General features: G+C 42.0%; 2 protein-coding genes across 3 annotated transcripts; both read right to left on the bottom strand.

Moving 5' to 3' along the window:
* Positions 1 to 3,710: 3,710 nt before the first annotated feature.
* Positions 3,711 to 8,748, bottom strand: ppib (peptidylprolyl isomerase B (cyclophilin B)). Its single transcript, XM_006782424.3, has 5 exons — positions 8,514 to 8,748; positions 6,614 to 6,727; positions 6,348 to 6,441; positions 5,722 to 5,906; positions 3,711 to 4,122 (listed from the first exon to the last, which is right to left on the bottom strand). The coding sequence occupies exons 1-5, from the start codon at positions 8,646 to 8,648 to the stop codon at positions 4,000 to 4,002; spliced, it is 651 nt and encodes a 216-aa protein (XP_006782487.1). The 5' UTR covers positions 8,649 to 8,748; the 3' UTR covers positions 3,711 to 3,999.
* Positions 8,749 to 9,658: 910 nt separating this feature from the next.
* On the bottom strand, positions 9,659 to 17,094 carry adpgk (ADP dependent glucokinase). 2 transcript variants are annotated; one of them, XM_006782425.3, is made up of 8 exons: positions 16,905 to 17,094; positions 15,478 to 15,720; positions 14,172 to 14,397; positions 14,005 to 14,067; positions 13,633 to 13,753; positions 13,332 to 13,528; positions 12,416 to 12,514; positions 9,659 to 12,273 (listed from the first exon to the last, which is right to left on the bottom strand). In XM_006782425.3, exons 2-8 carry the CDS (start codon positions 15,699 to 15,701, stop codon positions 11,710 to 11,712), a joined length of 1,494 nt encoding a protein of 497 aa, XP_006782488.2. In that variant the 5' UTR covers positions 15,702 to 15,720; positions 16,905 to 17,094; the 3' UTR covers positions 9,659 to 11,709. The 2 variants fall into 2 exon arrangements, with proteins under 2 accessions (XP_006782488.2, XP_006782489.2); XM_006782426.3 differs by having other exon boundaries at positions 9,659 to 12,270.
* Positions 17,095 to 17,378: the final 284 nt, after the last annotated feature.

Here is a 17,378-nt window from a genome sequence, read left to right as displayed (position 1 = left end):
TGCAGCATTTTAGATCAACTGAAGGCTTTTCAGAGTTTTTGGGACAACCTGATAATAACATGAGGGAGTGAGTTTCACGCACTTCTCACACTTGACAGGATTTTTTAAAATTTTAGACATATTGTGCAACACAAGAACGCAAGAAAGATATCCTGCATATTTGTTTAACATGTGCATTGAAGGTCAAAATTGACTCCAAGATTCCTCACAGGAAGCCAAAGTGATGAGATTCAGAACAAGTATTTGGTTAGACACATTGTTTCTAGGATCCTCTCCTTTCTTTCTTTCTTGACCTTTTTTTATAGATGTATTTTTATCTATAGAAACAGAGAGATTTTTACTCTATGTTTCAGGGTGTTTAGACTCTTTGTGGAAGAAAACTGTAAGCACACCATCAAATACTGTACATCGAAAGAAAGATGTGCTGGGCATGGCTCTTGAAGCAGAAGCTGTTTTTTGTTCACAAGCATTTTCCCACTCCTTTCCTCTCCTGTTATCAACAGGAAAGCTGTGGAGCCTAATATTACTTCCCTTGCTTCCTTTCTACTCAAAATTGCAACCTAAAGCAGCACAGTGTGGCATCGTTCAAGGACATTTCATATGCTGCTCGTGTATATTAATGAGCTATTTATGTGCTTCGTATTCGGGGTACCTTCGTGATGATTCAAAGCAAACACACAATCTTTAATCTAAATGCATGTGGTTACTGGATATACAGTGGGGCAAAAAAGTATTTAGTCAGCCACCGAATGTGCAAGTTCCCCCACTTAAAATGATGACAGAGGTCAGTAATTTGCACCAGAGGTACACTTCAACTGTGAGAGACAGAATGTGAAAAAAAAATCCATGAATTCACATGGCAGGATTTGTAAAGAATTTATTCGTAAATCAGGGTGGAAAATAAGTATTTGGTCAATAACAAAAATACAACTCAATACTTTGTAACATAACCTTTGTTGGCAATAACAGAGGTCAAACGTTTACTATAGGTCTTTACCAGGTTTGCACACACAGTAGCTGGTATTTTGGCCCATTCCTCCATGCAGATCTTCTCAAGAGCAGTGATGTTTTGGGGCTGTCGCCGAGCAACACGGACTTTCAACTCCCGCCACAGATTTTCTATGGGGTTGAGGTCTGGAGACTGGCTAGGCCACTCCAGGACTTTCAAATGCTTCTTACGGAGCCACTCCTTTGTTGCCCGGGCGGTGTGTTTTGGATCATTGTCATGTTGGAAGACCCAGCCTCGTTTCATCTTCAAAGTTCTCACTGATGGAAGGAGGTTTTGGCTCAAAATCTCACGATACTTGGCCCCATTCATTCTGTCCTTAACACGGATCAGTCGTCCTGTCCCCTTGGCAGAAAAACAGCCCCATAGCATGATGTTTCCACCCCCATGCTTCACAGTAGGTATGGTGTTCTTGGGATGCAACTCAGTATTCTTCTTCCTCCAAACACGACGAGTTGAGTTTATACCAAAAAGTTCTACTTTGGTTTCATCTGACCACATGACATTCTCCCAATCCTCTGCTGTATCATCCATGTGCTCTCTGGCAAACTTCAGACGGGCCTGGACATGCACTGGCTTCAGCAGCGGAACACGTCTGGCACTGCGGGATTTGATTCCCTGCCGTTGTAGTGTGTTACTGATGGTGACCTTTGTTACTTTGGTCCCAGCTCTCTGCAGGTCATTCACCAGGTCCCCCCGTGTAGTTCTGGGATCTTTGCTCACCGTTCTCATGATCATTTTGACCCCACGGGATGAGATCTTGCGTGGAGCCCCAGATCAAGGGAGATTATCAGTGGTCTTGTATGTCTTCCATTTTCTGATGATTGCTCCCACAGTTGATTTTTTCACACCAAGCTGCTTGCCTATTGTAGATTCACTCTTCCCAGTCTGGTGCAGGTCTACAATTCTTTTCCTGGTGTCCTTCGAAAGCTCTTTGGTCTTGGCCATGGCGGAGTTTGGAGTCTGACTGGTTGAGGCTGTGGACAGGTGTCTTTTATACAGATGATGAGGTCAAACAGGTGCCATTCATACAGGTAACGAGTGGGGGACAGAAAAGCTTCTTACAGAAGACGTTACAGGTCTGTGAGAGCCAGGGATTTTCCTTGTTTGAGGTGACCAAATACTTATTTTCCACCCTGATTTACGAATAAATTCTTTACAAATCCTACCATGTGAATTCATGGATTTTTTTTTCACATTCTGTCTCTCACAGTTGAAGTGTACCTCTGGTGCAAATTACTGACCTCTGTCATCATTTTAAGTGGGGGAACTTGCACAATCGGTGGCTGACTAAATACTTTTTTGCCCCACTGTAACTCCAGATCTATGAGTAGCCAGTGTCACTGGAATCCAGAACTCAGGTAGATGATGACACCCCATGAAGGTAGTGAGAGGTACTTGATTTTATTTTTTGGAAACTATCCCATGATGCAAAATCTTCGTGCAAATGATGTTTCAACACAGCTGATCAAACATTTATTAGTCATAAAACTTATTTAGGCAAAATTTAGTCGTCTTACATTTTTAAAACCTCGCTGGTGGATTTCTTATGCTCATTCCTGTTTTTTACTAGAGGATGAGGAGACAAAACCAACTAATTAAATACATCATCAAATTATTAATTAAATGTCTCAATAATTAACTACAATTACAATTTTGATTAAAGCCAAGTGTGGCACACAAATGCCGCCAGCTGCTGACAACTTTAAATTCCTTTAACTAGAAGTGTCCTTTAATTGTGTTTAGAGGTGAGGAGCAGGAGCACAATCACGTCTTTGTATGTCTGACACATGACAATGAATGTGTGTTAGTTAATTCTCTATTTTTTCCCCATTTTAGGCTCCATAGTCACTGGTCTGTCGCAGTTTGTCTGACAACTGCTTGCACTGACTGCATAAGCAGAGAAATATTCTGACGTAAAAACAGTGTTGTGCAAAAGTCTTGAGCCACCCCTCATTACTTTATTTTGCATCCAATGGACCAGATTCTCTGTAACTTTTTAAAGGTTCTCTTGACCAACAGTCCTCCAGGTTTTCTAGAGATCTAGAGAAGTTTTTCTTTGAACACTTTCACTCATTTCCAGTCCAGTCCTTGTACCATTTTGACTGTATATTGCAATATGCTCTTCATTTTAGGCCACCAGCAGCCTTGACATGTCAGGATTTTACAATGTGGATTGCTATGGTGATGGAAACGCATCAGCCCCCCCGCCCCACAGAAATTAGCAGAAGCACCTTTGACTTTTGAAAGCTTGCTTTGTGCCACTCATTACAAGAAAAATATCCACCTGCAATGAAACCATACATTGCAGAATTTAACAGACTCTTGAGAAATTTCACAGTGAAGGGCTCATTTTCCTCATCTGTAGATCATGTTTTCCCACTTCGGTTATCGTTTCCTTTGTGAAGAATTGACCTCAGTGGGGCTTCCTGGTTATCAGCTAAATTTATTTCTGTAAAAACCCATACTTAGAGAAATTGGTAAAAAAAATATACTTTATTCTGTTCGCTCTGTGGTGCCGCACTGAGCTTCACACTCTGGTTTCAGTTCCCGGCGATAACAGCAGGCAAGTCGCTCCACCTAGTGCTCACAAGAAGAACTGCGTGACTTCATAAAAATCTTGTGTTAAAACCAAATCGATCTTTTATGTAAATGCATTAAATACATGAGCTTCAAGGAGACCGCAATGAAATGTACACATCAGTTTAACAAAAACTGAAACCTTTATTTCAGATTTCATTTCCTTTTTCTTACAAAAAAGTGCACCTTGGAATGCTCGTTGTTAAATGGACCCAGTATGTTGTCACGGTTGCTTGAAATTGATCCTTTTCTGGTGCATTAAGACAGCAGCCACTGAATTACCCCAAACCCCTCCCCCTGGACCACAGAGCAGAGTGTTAAAACAAGGTGGCCTGCACGATTTCTCCCTAATCCCACCCACTTGCCCCCTCCTTCCCCAGTCCGGCTCTCCTAGTTAACCTTACAGCAGCGCTCTACTCCTTGGCGACTGCGAATGGCTTCTCCACTTCAATTTTTCCACAGTCATGAATGGTGACATCTTTCAGAGGTTTGTCACGCCCGTCGGTCTTCGTTTCCTCGATCTTCTTCACCACGTCCTAGAAGATAAAACGATGAACGTACAGTTACATTTTCCCCCTCAACAAGACAATAAGTAAATAAAATCAATACAGGGTTAATTTGAAAGAAATGTACTCTTCTTTTGGTCAAAGTTGAGCAATCTTATGTACAGTTTAACCCTGAACCACAAAATACAATTTTTTTGAAACTTGAGTTTTTATTGAAGCTTAATAAAAACATTTGCATAACTTTATATGTTGCTACATGCAATTTATGGCCTACAATGCATAGTGCACTTTATTTACAGTTTAAAGAACAAAGTACAGTACTGGAGTAATGTCCTTAGTTGCATTCCACTTGGTTAAACTGGTAGTTTTAAAACCTGAATAAATACTGGTTAGAAAGAAACCACTGCTGAAGCCCACTACTGTAACAGTGCAGGGGTCTTTAGGTGTTGCATACGCTTAATTTCCAGCTAATCGTCACATACTTTTGGCGACTTTGGATTCACACACCACTTCCTCCTAACTCATCGTGTTCTCCTGGATGATTCCCCTTACATTTTCATTTCCCCATGCATTTTCAAAACCTGACATATCTAGAAGTTTAGGGGGAAAAAACCCCCACTGTGTGATAAATTATAAATTATGTTGTGCTGCTTTGATGTGCAGAGCACACAGTAGTACCACTTTCTACCTTGCATTTACTTTTGATCTCACACCCAGACACGTGGACAGCTACTAGCAGTTTTCTACTCTTTGAGCACTCAAAGCACTTTCTTACTGAAAGCCTCATTCACACAAATATTTAGTGCTTTTTTTAATAAAAGCCTAAACCCTTTTAATCCAAAAAGCCACACTCACACACACTGATGATGCCTCAGAAGAAACTCAGAGTTCAGGTATCTTGCCCAAGGATAGTCCGACATGCAGACTAGAGAAGCCAATGAGGGTCAACCTGCCAACCTCCTGATTAGTATACAACCCACAATCTCCTGTGCTACAGTTCCCCCATCTGGTCAGTAAGCTGGATCAATGTTCTCATGTAGTCTGTAGTGCCCCATTCTGGTTTTCTAAAAGTTTGTGAAAAGAAACCAAACTACGGGAGGAGCAACAAGTTTAGAAACTCAAACCGACAAACCTGTATGAAAGCATTGACTCAAAAGGACAAGTTCGCGCCAGCCTGCCGAGAATTCCAGGCATGGCTGGACTTGCGTACATCAGCAGTGACTCCTTGGCGAGCCAAAGCTGATGCTAACTGTCACACATGCCTAAACTGGGTCAAAGATCTGGGAACAAAGGCGGCAGCAGCAGCCGCATGCAACTGTTATTTATGTTTGCACTGGCTCACCTACGAAAACTCTTTACAGTTTTAGGCAGATTTTACTGACTGGAGCTGTTTTAGTTGTCTCGGCTTAAGTTAACAGTGCATGTGTATGCCTGATTTATAAGAAGGGAAATCATTTTATTGGAATTATTTTATTTTCCCCAATTGCTAAACCTGAGTAAGAAATTGAACAATAAACTGATCAACTGTCTGTTTTAGTAGCTCAGATCAGCTCCTAGAATTCATATTTCAGGTGATAACCTTCCCCCTGAACCCCTTCAGCCATTTGCATGACTCAATGTGACACTCACCATGCCCTCCAGGACTTTTCCGAACACCACGTGCTTCCCATCCAGCCATGGAGTCTGAACTGTGGTGATGAAGAACTGGGAGCCATTGGTGTCTTTGCCAGCATTGGCCATGCTGAGCCAGCCGGGCCCGTAGTGCTTCAGCTTGAAGTTCTCGTCAGGGAAACGGTCTCCATAGATGCTCTTGCCTTCAAAGAGAAAAAGGTTTATATATTAGCCATTTCCACTCCCTCCCAGCACTGACCTTTGCAACTCATTTGAATGGCCTGATTGCTGCAAACGCTTATCTTCACTTTAATTATTCAGGAACGCTGAATGCAGTCGCTCTCAGAATGAACTCGACCAGTAAAGCCACAAAAATGGTAAAGGAGTGTTTGTGAACTGAACAGGCTCTTAGCACACAATAGATATGTTGATGCTGGCTGTCTTTGGATTTGGCTAGAATTGAATGAGTAACCTTTTGCTTGCCAAACCAATGTGCTAACCACACTATGGACAGAGAGAGTTAACTATGTCGGCAGATTGTGATTATGCGCCTAACCCCAGCCCTGGTACATTGTAAACCCAGGACAGTGATAATGCAAATTAATTCCTGCTAGAAAAAAATCTGTCAAGTCCTGACGTCTCACCTCCAGTGCCGTCTCCTCTGGTGAAATCTCCACCCTGGATCATGAACTGCTTGATGACTCTGTGGAATTTGCTGCCCTTATAACCAAATCCTTTCTGTTCAATTGCAAATTACAAAAAATTATCATGAGCACCACTTTAAACATCTAAAATGAACGAGTAGAGAAATACTGATTTTAGTTTCTGCCCATTTTGACCAAATCACCCCCTTCAGTTTATTCACAAATAAAATGGTCAATGGTGACAAAAGGAAGAAATGGCTTCTCACCTCTCCTGTTGCCAGGGCAGCAAAGTTGTCAACCGTTTTGGGAACGGTTTTCCCAAACAGTCCGATGACAACCCTTCCAACGTCTTCATCACCAATTCTAATGTCGAAGAAAACCTATTAAAAAATACATTAAGCAGTTTATAAAATCATTTACACATGTTTTTGTTTGTTTTTTCAAAAAACGGATTTTTAAATGGATTTCCATCCATCCATATTCTTCTGCAGGCATGACGGTAGTACTCCAAGCAGAGTAACCCAGCGCTCACTGTCACAAGCTACCACTGCCATGTCCCTGCTGACATCCAGCATGTCCTCCGTCCGGCCAGAGAAGGAGGCGCCCAAATGCTTTAACATTTGCATCATTTTAGGCAAATGCAGCGGCTCAACTCTGAACCTACCCCCCCATCTCTATAGTTCCACCATTCACCAGAAGACTGGATCCAGAACTCAAGCTGTGTGTGGAGGTGAGCCCAGCTACATCTAATTTTAGTTCTCAATCTCTTGAACTAGCTCTGCCTCCTTCCTGGGAGAGGTGATGTCCTGATCCGTGTCCCAAGAACCAGGTTACCATCCCAGGATCAGAGCTCAAAGCCCCCTCCCACCCCCCTCCACAGCTTGATCCAAGTTACTGATATTTAACAAAAAGTAAAAACTGGTGGGTCAGAATAATTAAATATGCAGTTTATGTTCTTCACAACACTGAGATTAAACTCCACGTAATTTAATGAACTGACAGCTGCAACCTAACCTCTCCGGGTAGTTTGCCTGCAGACACTTCCATGTGAAATTATAAGACTTTTAAAGACTGTGCTCATGTAAGCAAAGCAAGAGGAATCATTCGATTCTGAATTTTTTTTGTGCTTTTCTTCCCTTTGAGGTTGTCAAGGCACTTGCTGTTATTTGGTGGTAGGTCTGAACAACACATTAAGTACATTTTTCTTCATCTAATGGCCAAAAACAGCAAAATGCAGATTTTGAGTCTGGGGAAATCCCACTACTGAAGGACAATTTTAATTTTCAAAATATCCCTGGTGTTTGTTTGTTTTTTGTTGTTTCTTTGGTTGAATATCAATCTTATAAGACCTGCAACATAAAAGTCCCGATGGTTAATGTGTGAAGTCATGTAAAGACTAAAAGGGTTTTCCCCTCTTTTTTGTATTATAGTATAAAATATAACACCGAAATATCGTTTCAGCTGGCTTCATTATTGCAAGAAGTCTAACTAACATGTACAGCAGTTTATTTATTCACCTACGACATCCTTTGATTGCATGATAAAACCACGGGAAGAAAAATTTTGCTTAAATTCAACTCTGACCTATGATACCACATATTATACATTTATTTAATAATGAAAGCCCCTACTTGATGTTACTTATCGGGTTTTATAGTGAGTCTGTTCCAACATGATGGCTCAGTTAACGGCCAGTTTAGAGCTTCCTTCAATCTGTAGACGTGGACAAACCAGACACAATATGCCAGACAAACACCCGAACCCCACACAGCCGCAGTTTTATCTCTTTATATTAGATAAATAAATGAACAGATAAGGAAAAGCCAAAGGAAGGTGGGGCCATTTATGAACTATGTGTTTGGGATTGCATACAGTTAAGATAAAGGCCTAACATTCTTGGCGAGCTAGCTCCATGATCTCCATGGACAGCTAGCTCTGGGATATTAGTCCATCAGCGTCAGTTTAGTCCTGACCTCACGGAGTGCTCTATAAATGCAATCACAGCTGATATCGGAAAAACTTAAACGTCTGCTAGCTTAGTCAAGCAGACGGCGTCCTGCAGGCCAGCTTGGTTGTGACGTGGCTTTACAAGCTGCAGCTTCCCGTTAGCATCAGCGGACAGCGAGAAATAAGAGCAAAGATTTCTGCTAACAAGCTAACACCCACCTTCGCTGTTACTTTGGGGCCTTTCTTCTTCTCGTCAGCAGCCGAGCCATTCGGGAAAGCGAGAAAAATCAGGGATCCCACAATAACTGTAACAGCTATGAGGAACTTCATCTTTCTCTCACAGAGTCTAACCATCAACGAGAAAAAAAATTAACAGCCCGGGAACGGCCTGTTAGCGCTGCTACGTTTATAAAGGGCCGGGGGGAAGGAGTGAGTGTGGTATCCGGGGGTGGAGACTGTGGAGGCGCCCTCTCCAAAGGCTACAGGCCGGCTCGACCACACAGGGGCGGGGTTTCAACCCTGCGCAGAGACGCACGGAGCTTTGATTGGATCACTTACAGGATAAGCCAATCAAATGTAGACGCGTAACATTTATTTTTTTCTTTTTTGAGTGTTCAACTATTCCTAACAATGGAAAAGAAATGTTTCCCTAAGAAACGTATGGACGGTGAGTTTTCTTGTCCTTACACAGACTAGTTTCTGCCAGGCTCCCATTGTTACCGATATCATTCATCATAAACAAGGTTTTTATACCTGCAGATAAAAATACAAGTTGCCTTAAAAATGTATTTTGCTTTGTGGTGGTCTTTAGGCACACAAACCACTGATACTGTAGACTACTGAGACAGCCAACCAGGGTCTCAATGAGTCTGGCCTTGTTACACTAATACTAAGGAAGAGGAAGGAAAAAAAATATAAGGTTGGACTAGATTCAAACCCAGGACCTTCTTACTGTGAGGGGACAGCACTATTCACCCAAAAGTGTAACACAAAACAACCTAAATGATATCCTAAAGGCCACAAAGAGACAGAAAAGTGATCAACAAGACAGAAAACAATCACAAATACAGAAGAGACGCAACAAAAAAATATAAAACTACCACGAAAAGACAAAGCATGCACATGCAACTAAAGTGAGAAGCAAAACAAGAGAGAATATCTACAAACTAATGGAAAAGCACCAATAAATGAATAAAATGACCAGAAAGCTATGCAAAATGCTGGAAAACTAACAAAAAAAATCATACTAGTGTGGCTTGAAGAAGTCCAACCCCTTTCTTTCCAAGCTCCTTAGACTATAGAAAATTTCATATCACATAACACCAGAATGGGAATCAAATCATGCAGTTCAAGTACAGAGGAGACTCAGATTTATTTATTCACCACCTAACACAGCACTGATCCATCTACACCGTGTTTCTGGACCCTTTACACATTTATTGAACCACAAATGCAAATTACCTCACAACAGCATCTAATTTCCATTTTAAGACATAAATGTTCCACTGTAAGTTCATCTATTGATTTTCAATTGATTTTATTTTAGCAGGTAAATGATGAGAAACAAATAAAACAAACCCATTAAGAAATAAAGGGAAAAAAAACATCTTAAAATTCTGCCTATCAGGACTCATTATCTCTTACAGCCCACACAAATACACGTAATATTCTGCATCACCAGTCGCACGACACACACTTCTCTCTCTCCACATACATTTTAATGACAAATGCAAATGACAGTTACAAATGTTAAAAACATGCAAGACGTAATATGAAGTATGTGAAGTTGAACAGATTGTACTTGCTCAAAAAAAGAAAGAGAGAAAGAAAAAAAAAGCAGGAGTTTTGAGAATTCAGCTTACATTCACCTTCTCGGCAAACCTGCCACCTCCGCTAGTGCAAAGAAAAGGTCCTGCTAAACGAAAATGTCACCCTCGTCTGTGTCATAGAGTTGCATTAAGACTCCATTATTATTGCGTGCCTTTAGTGGCCGTCTGAGGTATACAAAACACATTATTTTACATACTGTAAGTGATACAGAAACCAGTAACAACAAAGAACCCATGAAGAAGAATTTCCTTATATGCTAGGGCTGTAAGCAGAGGAGTCATACTGGCCAGCTTTCACTGATTCAAGCCGATGGTGTGACATGATTAGAGGCTGTATGACTGAAACAGGAAGAAAACTGCAGTAACTCTGACTTTTACTTGTTTTATCTCTAATGAGGAGCTACTGTGGTAATTACAGTCTGAAACAAGCGCCTTTTGGATTGACTGCCCCTGGCAAATAGAAGGTTTAAACTGCAGGTCTAAGCCCTCAGTGACATCAGATAGAGCCAAGAAAGAAAAAAGAAAAAACAAACAAACATCCAAAACCAGGTGTTTAATGCAGCCCAAGTTCAGCTTTTATCTTACAGGGATTACCTGAACGTGGGACGTCATAATTTTTGCAATTTCGGCCCGGTTTAATATGAGCATCAACCCTTATTAACAGTATACACGGGACAGATGAAGGATAAGCAATAACAGGTCCATTTTAAGTTAAATAGCTGGTATCTCACTGTAAACAGAGCTTTACTGCATAAAGAAGGACCCGCTTCAGAAGCATATTTCAAGTCGCCATATGAGACTTTCTTATTCATTATTAAAAAAATAAGGATGGTGCTGTGGAGGTTTCAAGCTTAAAATGTCATTGTATGCCAGAGTGTTTTGGTCAAACACTAGAAAAACAAACAAACAAACAAAACACAAGTTGTCACAGTCTAGTGTTTTCTCTATGCTAAGAAATAATATAAAGTTAAAGTCAAGTATGCCTAGATAACATAGATAACAGTTCTTACGTGTAAATAAGTCAGACACTGAGTAATGCTTGATAAACATGACAGAATAAACCTTTAAAGCTGTTCTATTGACTAAGCTCTATGCACCCAAAGTTGAAGAAGCAAATCTATCGCTTAACTCTACCACATGGTCACATGTGCATCCGTTTCCAGTTTCAGCTGTTCGTGTCACAGCTTCAAGGTCATTTTGTTTGTTCAGCTCTATAATATGGATAAAATATTTAACAATAACTTCTCGTGTATTTTCTCAAGGCACAGCATACTGAAGATATGCAGGTCAGAAGGAAGTTTTGCTGAGCCGACAAAACTCTTTGGAGTTTGCGAAGATGGCTTTCGAACTGCATCCAGTGCATAGCCTCAAGCCTCAGGCCACCTCGCAGTTTCTGTGTCAGCCCGAGCAAAATGAAGGAGGGACAACAGAGAGGATCAGGGCAGGCTGGATGAGTCCACGGGCTGGATTTAAAACCGGAGATCTGGCAACTCCATCCCGCTGACCACGGTAGGAGTTGAGACCTCTCCGGTTCTTTTAAGCTCCTCTCACCGTCTGCCATGCTGACAGTCCGCTGGAAGCAAACCTCAGAAAGGCTGCTGGGGAAGTAACTCTGAGTAAAGCAGTCCCTCTGCTGAGATGGCATCCCCGAGCCCAACTGTCCGAAGCGGGCGCTTGCAGACCAGCACCGGCGTGAAGTAAAATGTGACGTTTCCGCGGTGCCACACTGTAACGGGCTCTGCTGGGTTCAGGGACAGCTGCTCCCGGGGCTCCATGTGGGAGCTATAAAACTCCAGAGGGGCTTTGAGCTCCACCTTGCTGACGTCGACAGACTGGAGGCCACAGGCCTGATTGCTGGCCACCCGCGCTCCGGCCATCACCGCCGCCACCTGGTTCCCCCAGTATCCGTCTACTGTAACCAGAATGTGGTAGGCCAGCGTGTGGAAGTGGATCCGAGTGAGATCGGCTTCTGACGATGGCTCACTGCGGCCGTGCTGCTCCAGGATCCACAGGAGGATGTCGCTGACCCGACCCACATCCGGGATGCCTTTCCAGGCCACCGTTTCTGCATGAGGTCCCTCTCCGGCCTGAGAGAGGAAGAGCAGCTCCTGCTCGTTCAACCCAATGGAGCTGACAATGGGCATAACCTGCTAACAGGAATCAGGAAAAAAAACAAACAAACAAACTTTAAATATACAGAACTCCACGGGGATGTGAAGACACTAAGCACATGAATCTTTGCTGGAAGAGATTTTGTCAAAACTCAGAGCCACAGCTGCACTCCACATGTACCTCCTGCATTATGCTGTTCATGTAGTCTTTGTCGGTCATGCTCGCCAACTCCAGGTGGATGGGAATGTCTCTACGGATGTCAGATATGGCCGAGACAGCCTGCAGACAGGAAGCAAAGATCCCAGAATTATATAGCATAAACCTTCGTCAAGGCAGCTCAGTCTCAGGCCGGTGTTTACGTCTAAGGGAACGTTCTTACACTTATTTGGATCCAAACTGTAACATGACACTTAGAATCCACATATATCATTCCCTATATGCCTACATGGTGTCACTACACACACCAGCAGAGAGAAACATAGTTTTAAATAGATCTGTATAGCAATATTATCATTTGGATCTTCAGATCAATCTGTTGATCTTAAAGGAAAGGTCAGAGGTCAAATATGACATTTATATTTTAAATCTTTACTGTCTATATGGCGACACATATTCACACACAGATTCATTCAAAACTTTTCCAGCTATTGTGTTTACAGACGGAATGGCAAGCACGCACACAAATGCTGCCAAAATCATAACCCCCTTGGCAGATGAACTCAGATTATTTTAGTCATGAACATGCAGATAAACTGATGAATAATTGATACAAAGCATCTTCTATCCCCTCGTTATAACAGTGCATCAAACAGAACTGAAATAGATTTGTGTAAGAAGTGGGTGCAAGGCTGTGTGTGTGTGTGTGTGTGTGTGTACGTATGAACGAAGAGAGGCACTTTTTACATTAAATAAATTCAATCAATAAATAAAAACATACACTTCTTGCCTGCTGAATATACTGCTGTGTCTGTACTATTGCAGGGTCCGAATCTGCGTTATACCAATAAAACTGAACTGCGTAACCACAAACAATAATGAAGATTAAAGTTTAATAAACTAAACATGAAAGCAGAAGATGAGCTTAAAGCCAGCTGACCTCTTTCAGCCGCTCCTCCCACAGCTCTCGGCCCTGACCGTCCATCATGTGGAGCCCAGACAAGACGACAAGCTCGGGCTGGAACTCTTCCAGGCTCGCCACAAAAGTCTCCAGTGAGCTCATCTTCCCGTTGGACATGTCGTGAGAAAAGATGAAGCGGTTGGCTTGAGGTGCCTGAGTTGAACCCCATTTCTCACCTGGAGACAGAGAAGAGGAGCACATACACACAATTGTGATATTACTCATCCAGGCTGAAGTGAGGGAAGAAATCTTGCCCGGGCTGCAGCGTCTTCTTCTTTACCTGCTTTATACTCCAGGATGAGGTGAAACTCATCCGTCTCCTGGAGGGAATCTGGGGGAACAATTATCTGCTCATCCAACATCTCGTGAAGTTTAGGACCAACTGGACCACAAAGCAAAACCTGTTACATAAAACAATATTTATAAGCTCTTCATCCAGATACTCTAAACTTCCCCAGCCTGGCTACCATTTACTTATTTTTGTGCCACTTGCTTAGAATAAATTCCTGGATCTGTGACAGAGATGCTCTAATATCCAGAATTACAGTGTTATAGCGTGTTTGGGGGGCTACCACAGCAAAAAGCTAATGCTTCTAAATAAATGAAATGTTGTGTACGTGTTTAAGACAGAAATATCAAACTGCTGGTCTACCATCAGATCAGGGTATGTCGCAAGCTTCTGAGCAATCAGGGCAGCATTTCCTCCCACGTAGAACTGGAAGATGATGCAAAGATTTTTTGAGAAGGAAGTATTTATTTTAAAAAACATTAAAAGAAATAAAGGAAACAGCTGCCTGAGGAGTAAAGCAGCCCTCTTGCCTTTGCATTGGGGTACTCTGCTGCTGCACGAGCAATCCTCTGAAAAGCCTCCCTGTCACTGAAGAAGCGCTCAGCGGCCGCTCCACGCCCCATGTAATGGATGAAAGCTTCCTTCAAGTCCTCTTTGGAGTGCAGCACTTCGTGATCCTGGCCGATGCCAGGATCCACAGCCAGAGCCTGCAGGAGTGAAACTCCTGAGACCACCACGTCCACGCAGGCATTTACCCTTAGAGAGGCAAGTACAGACTACGGGTTATTTCACGGGTAAATCAGACAAAATGACCAAACTGGTGATGTTAAAAAGGAGGCAAATCCACCAGTGTCACAAAACAAGTAACAATTCCTTCAGTAAAAACATCAGGGTTTTGTACAGATGCAAGGAAAACTTGCTTTAAAGGTACTTTTTGTAGTTCCCCTATCACATTTAACTAACACACCAACAGGGGGCAGAATTACACCAATGGGTGTGTTGATGTTTTTGAATGTTTACTAATTTCTTTAAGCCTTGTCCTCTTAAAAACTTATGGAAAATTGTCATATCCCACGTAGCCTGTGGGTCACAGTAAATGTTGTATTCTTTATGATAAGAGTAAAAGTAAGGGAATTTGAAACCTGCATATTCTAATCTACTAACACAGGTGAATAACGTGCGAGTGGATACCAAACAGCTCAACTGTTTATTTAAGAGCAATCACAAATCTTTTTTGGTATTTTGTTTGACTTTTCCTGATTGGTGGAGACAAAACACTATTAGTTTTCTGCAATTAATTGAAATCATGGCTTGCAACAGTAATGAGAACGCTCAATGCTGGCAAAAATTATAAAATGCAAAATCAAGAAAATTGTATTTGAGAATCATCAGTGGACATCCAGATAAGCTGAATTGGTTTTACCACTCATGTCGTCACAGCAGTCCTGGATGCAACTATCCAACCATTTCAATGGGACTTCCGGTGTATTGTTTCACTTCTCCCTCTTTAAAAAAAAAAAGAAAGAAAAAAAGGGGGGGCGTTCCATCCCTCCAGTGGGCCGTCCTTCAGCTTCAGCCAATCATCTTTTGCCATGTGATAATCTGGTTGCGTTCATTGGCCATTCCAAAGCAGGCTACAGGTTGCAAATGACTTAATTCTCTTAGACACCTCCTTCTCCTCAGCTCTGACTCATGACAACACATTCCTTCACACTGGCAGAGCAGACTACAGCCTCTCCATGTGCACAGCACAGCACCTTCAGGTGACACGCCTGAGTAAATGCGCAAATCTATTTCTTACAAAGACCTCTGTTACTGTTCAACTCTGTGACTCACCCCACTGCCACTCTGCTCCACTGCCGGGTTGGTAGAGTTATCAGAGCCTCCCAGGCGCTGGAGATCACCCGCTCCAAGCTGTCCTGACTGTTCAGGTTTTGAGATAAAGTCTGGAAGTTTGGCAGGCTGATGTACTGCAGGATCTGCTCCGGCAGCTCCGGGCTGCCGTAGAAATAGCCAACGGCTAGTGCCAGCAGGGCCGCTACCAAAGCCTTCTTCCACATGATGCTCTCCCACACACTCCTGAGACAAAGGAAGTCGGACACTCTCGCTTTAATATTAACCATTGGTATTCAAAACTCATCCAGTCATGGAGGAGGTGTTTCATATATTTATACAAGCTGTAACATTTTCTTAATCTTGCAGGTTTCTGAACTAAAACTATTTGGTGTCATCTATTAATGGATTGACAAAAAAACCCCAAAGAGCAGCTATTTTAATGATTTTTAATTTTAAAAAATGTAAAAAAAATCACCGTAAAAATCTAAATTCCTCTAAATGTCTTGTATCACAATTGGAATTAAGCCAGGGGCTCCAAAAACTGCAGTCCCTCCAATGGCCACTTGAGGAATCAGTCCTCTACTAAAACATCAAGTTTAACACCAAAATAAATATGTTTACAGCCTGGCACAGGAGAAACAAACAAACAAACACACCCACAACCTTACCTCTATGGATAGTGTCCTTCAATTAAATCAACATTAGATGTTTATTTTTTTAAATATAACATCGATTTGCATTTTGCTAAGGCTCAAAGATAAAGGTACATTTCTGTTTCGCACGAATTTGCCACTTTTTAACTTTTAAATCTGCAAGTTTGTTTATTGTAAATTTCCACATTTGTTTGTGGACATTTCTTTCATCCAGTTATGATTCGTAAATTGATTTATGTATAATGAACTATACTATACTACTATACAATGACCCCCTTCCGTCCCCCAGCCTCTTAATTTTTATTTTCTTTTTTAACCCAATACAATTCACACTTTCTGATTCAGATTATCTCAACTGATAAGATCCAGATTGACACCAAGATGAAACTGCAGGTTTAAAATATGATCTCCGTGTTTCGTGCTAATAATACCAAGAGTTGCTCTGGTATGCACAGGGAGCCCATTGCCCTCTAAGCTGCAGATATACTGTGCACATTAATGCATAGTATGCTGGGTTAACTTAGTGCAAACGTGGACACACAGAATGTGTTAGCTAACACGCTAGCAGCCCTCAGGCTGTATATTTGCTCACAGTTTAGCAAAGATAATCTGCATGTAGCAAGTAGCTTTAGCTAGTCGGGGTTATTCGGAGATCTCATTTAGAAAGGAGGCTCGCAGCCAAACACTTGCAGTACAGTCGGATCAGTTTAACAAACAGCTCTTGTTACAAACGAAGTAGCCAAAGCTTCACTGTAAGTTGTCAGCGGCACGTACCGAAAATCTGCTTTAAAGGGATTCAAAGTCTGTCAGTCACGAAGAAGATCCAGCTTCCTGGTAAGTCACACAAAGTAGGTCCAGACACCGGAAAACTACCGGTGTATAGAGGGAGCGGCAGCTGAAGAAGTCGGTACAAGTCATTTAAAGAGCACGGAGTGGGGAAAAGACGGCAGACCGCCAGCAGCGGCTTCCGTCTACCGTAACGCGCATGCGCTACTCCACGCTGCATTGAGGTGCTGTTGTTAAAATGGGAACAACAGGGGAAAAAACGTTTCTACTTAAGAGGGTTAAATTTTACTCATCAATACAAGATGGTTATTCCAGCTCAAACCGTCAAACTCGGTTTAGTTTATAATCCCAAGTGACTGGAACCAGTTAAAAAAAAATGTAATTTTAATTGCAGTTTTTACTTTTATCTCAGTTAACTAATGTCACTTAACTGTAATAGCCAAGGCCCTGAGCCACAACCAA

The sequence above is a fragment of the Neolamprologus brichardi genome, chromosome 7 (assembly GCF_056152115.1).
Source record: "Neolamprologus brichardi isolate AB-2024 chromosome 7, ASM5615211v1, whole genome shotgun sequence".
NCBI lineage: Eukaryota > Metazoa > Chordata > Actinopteri > Cichliformes > Cichlidae > Neolamprologus > Neolamprologus brichardi.
The sequence above is the reverse complement of the archived record's forward strand: the minus strand, read 5'-3'. Positions and strand labels throughout refer to the sequence as shown.

What these genes read in the sequence shown, in the direction of transcription:
- ppib (XM_006782424.3), bottom strand. Translation starts at nt 8,648, where the DNA reads ATGGTTAGACTCTGTGAGAGAAAGATGAAGTTCCTCATAGCTGTTACA. An exon ending in GCCCCAAAGTAACAGCGAAG is followed by an intron (nt 6,728 to 8,513) that starts GTGGGTGTTAGC and finishes ATTTTTTAATAG; the next exon opens with GTTTTCTTCGACATTAGAAT. An exon ending in GAAAAGTCCTGGAGGGCATG is followed by an intron (nt 4,123 to 5,721) that starts GTGAGTGTCACA and finishes TTTATCTTCTAG; the next exon opens with GACGTGGTGAAGAAGATCGA.
- adpgk (XM_006782425.3), bottom strand. Translation starts at nt 15,701, where the DNA reads ATGTGGAAGAAGGCTTTGGTAGCGGCCCTGCTGGCACTAGCCGTTGGC. An exon ending in TGGAGCAGAGTGGCAGTGGG is followed by an intron (nt 14,398 to 15,477) that starts GTGAGTCACAGA and finishes TGCCTCTCTAAG; the next exon opens with GGTAAATGCCTGCGTGGACG. An exon ending in CAGAGTACCCCAATGCAAAG is followed by an intron (nt 14,068 to 14,171) that starts GCAAGAGGGCTG and finishes ATCATCTTCCAG; the next exon opens with TTCTACGTGGGAGGAAATGC.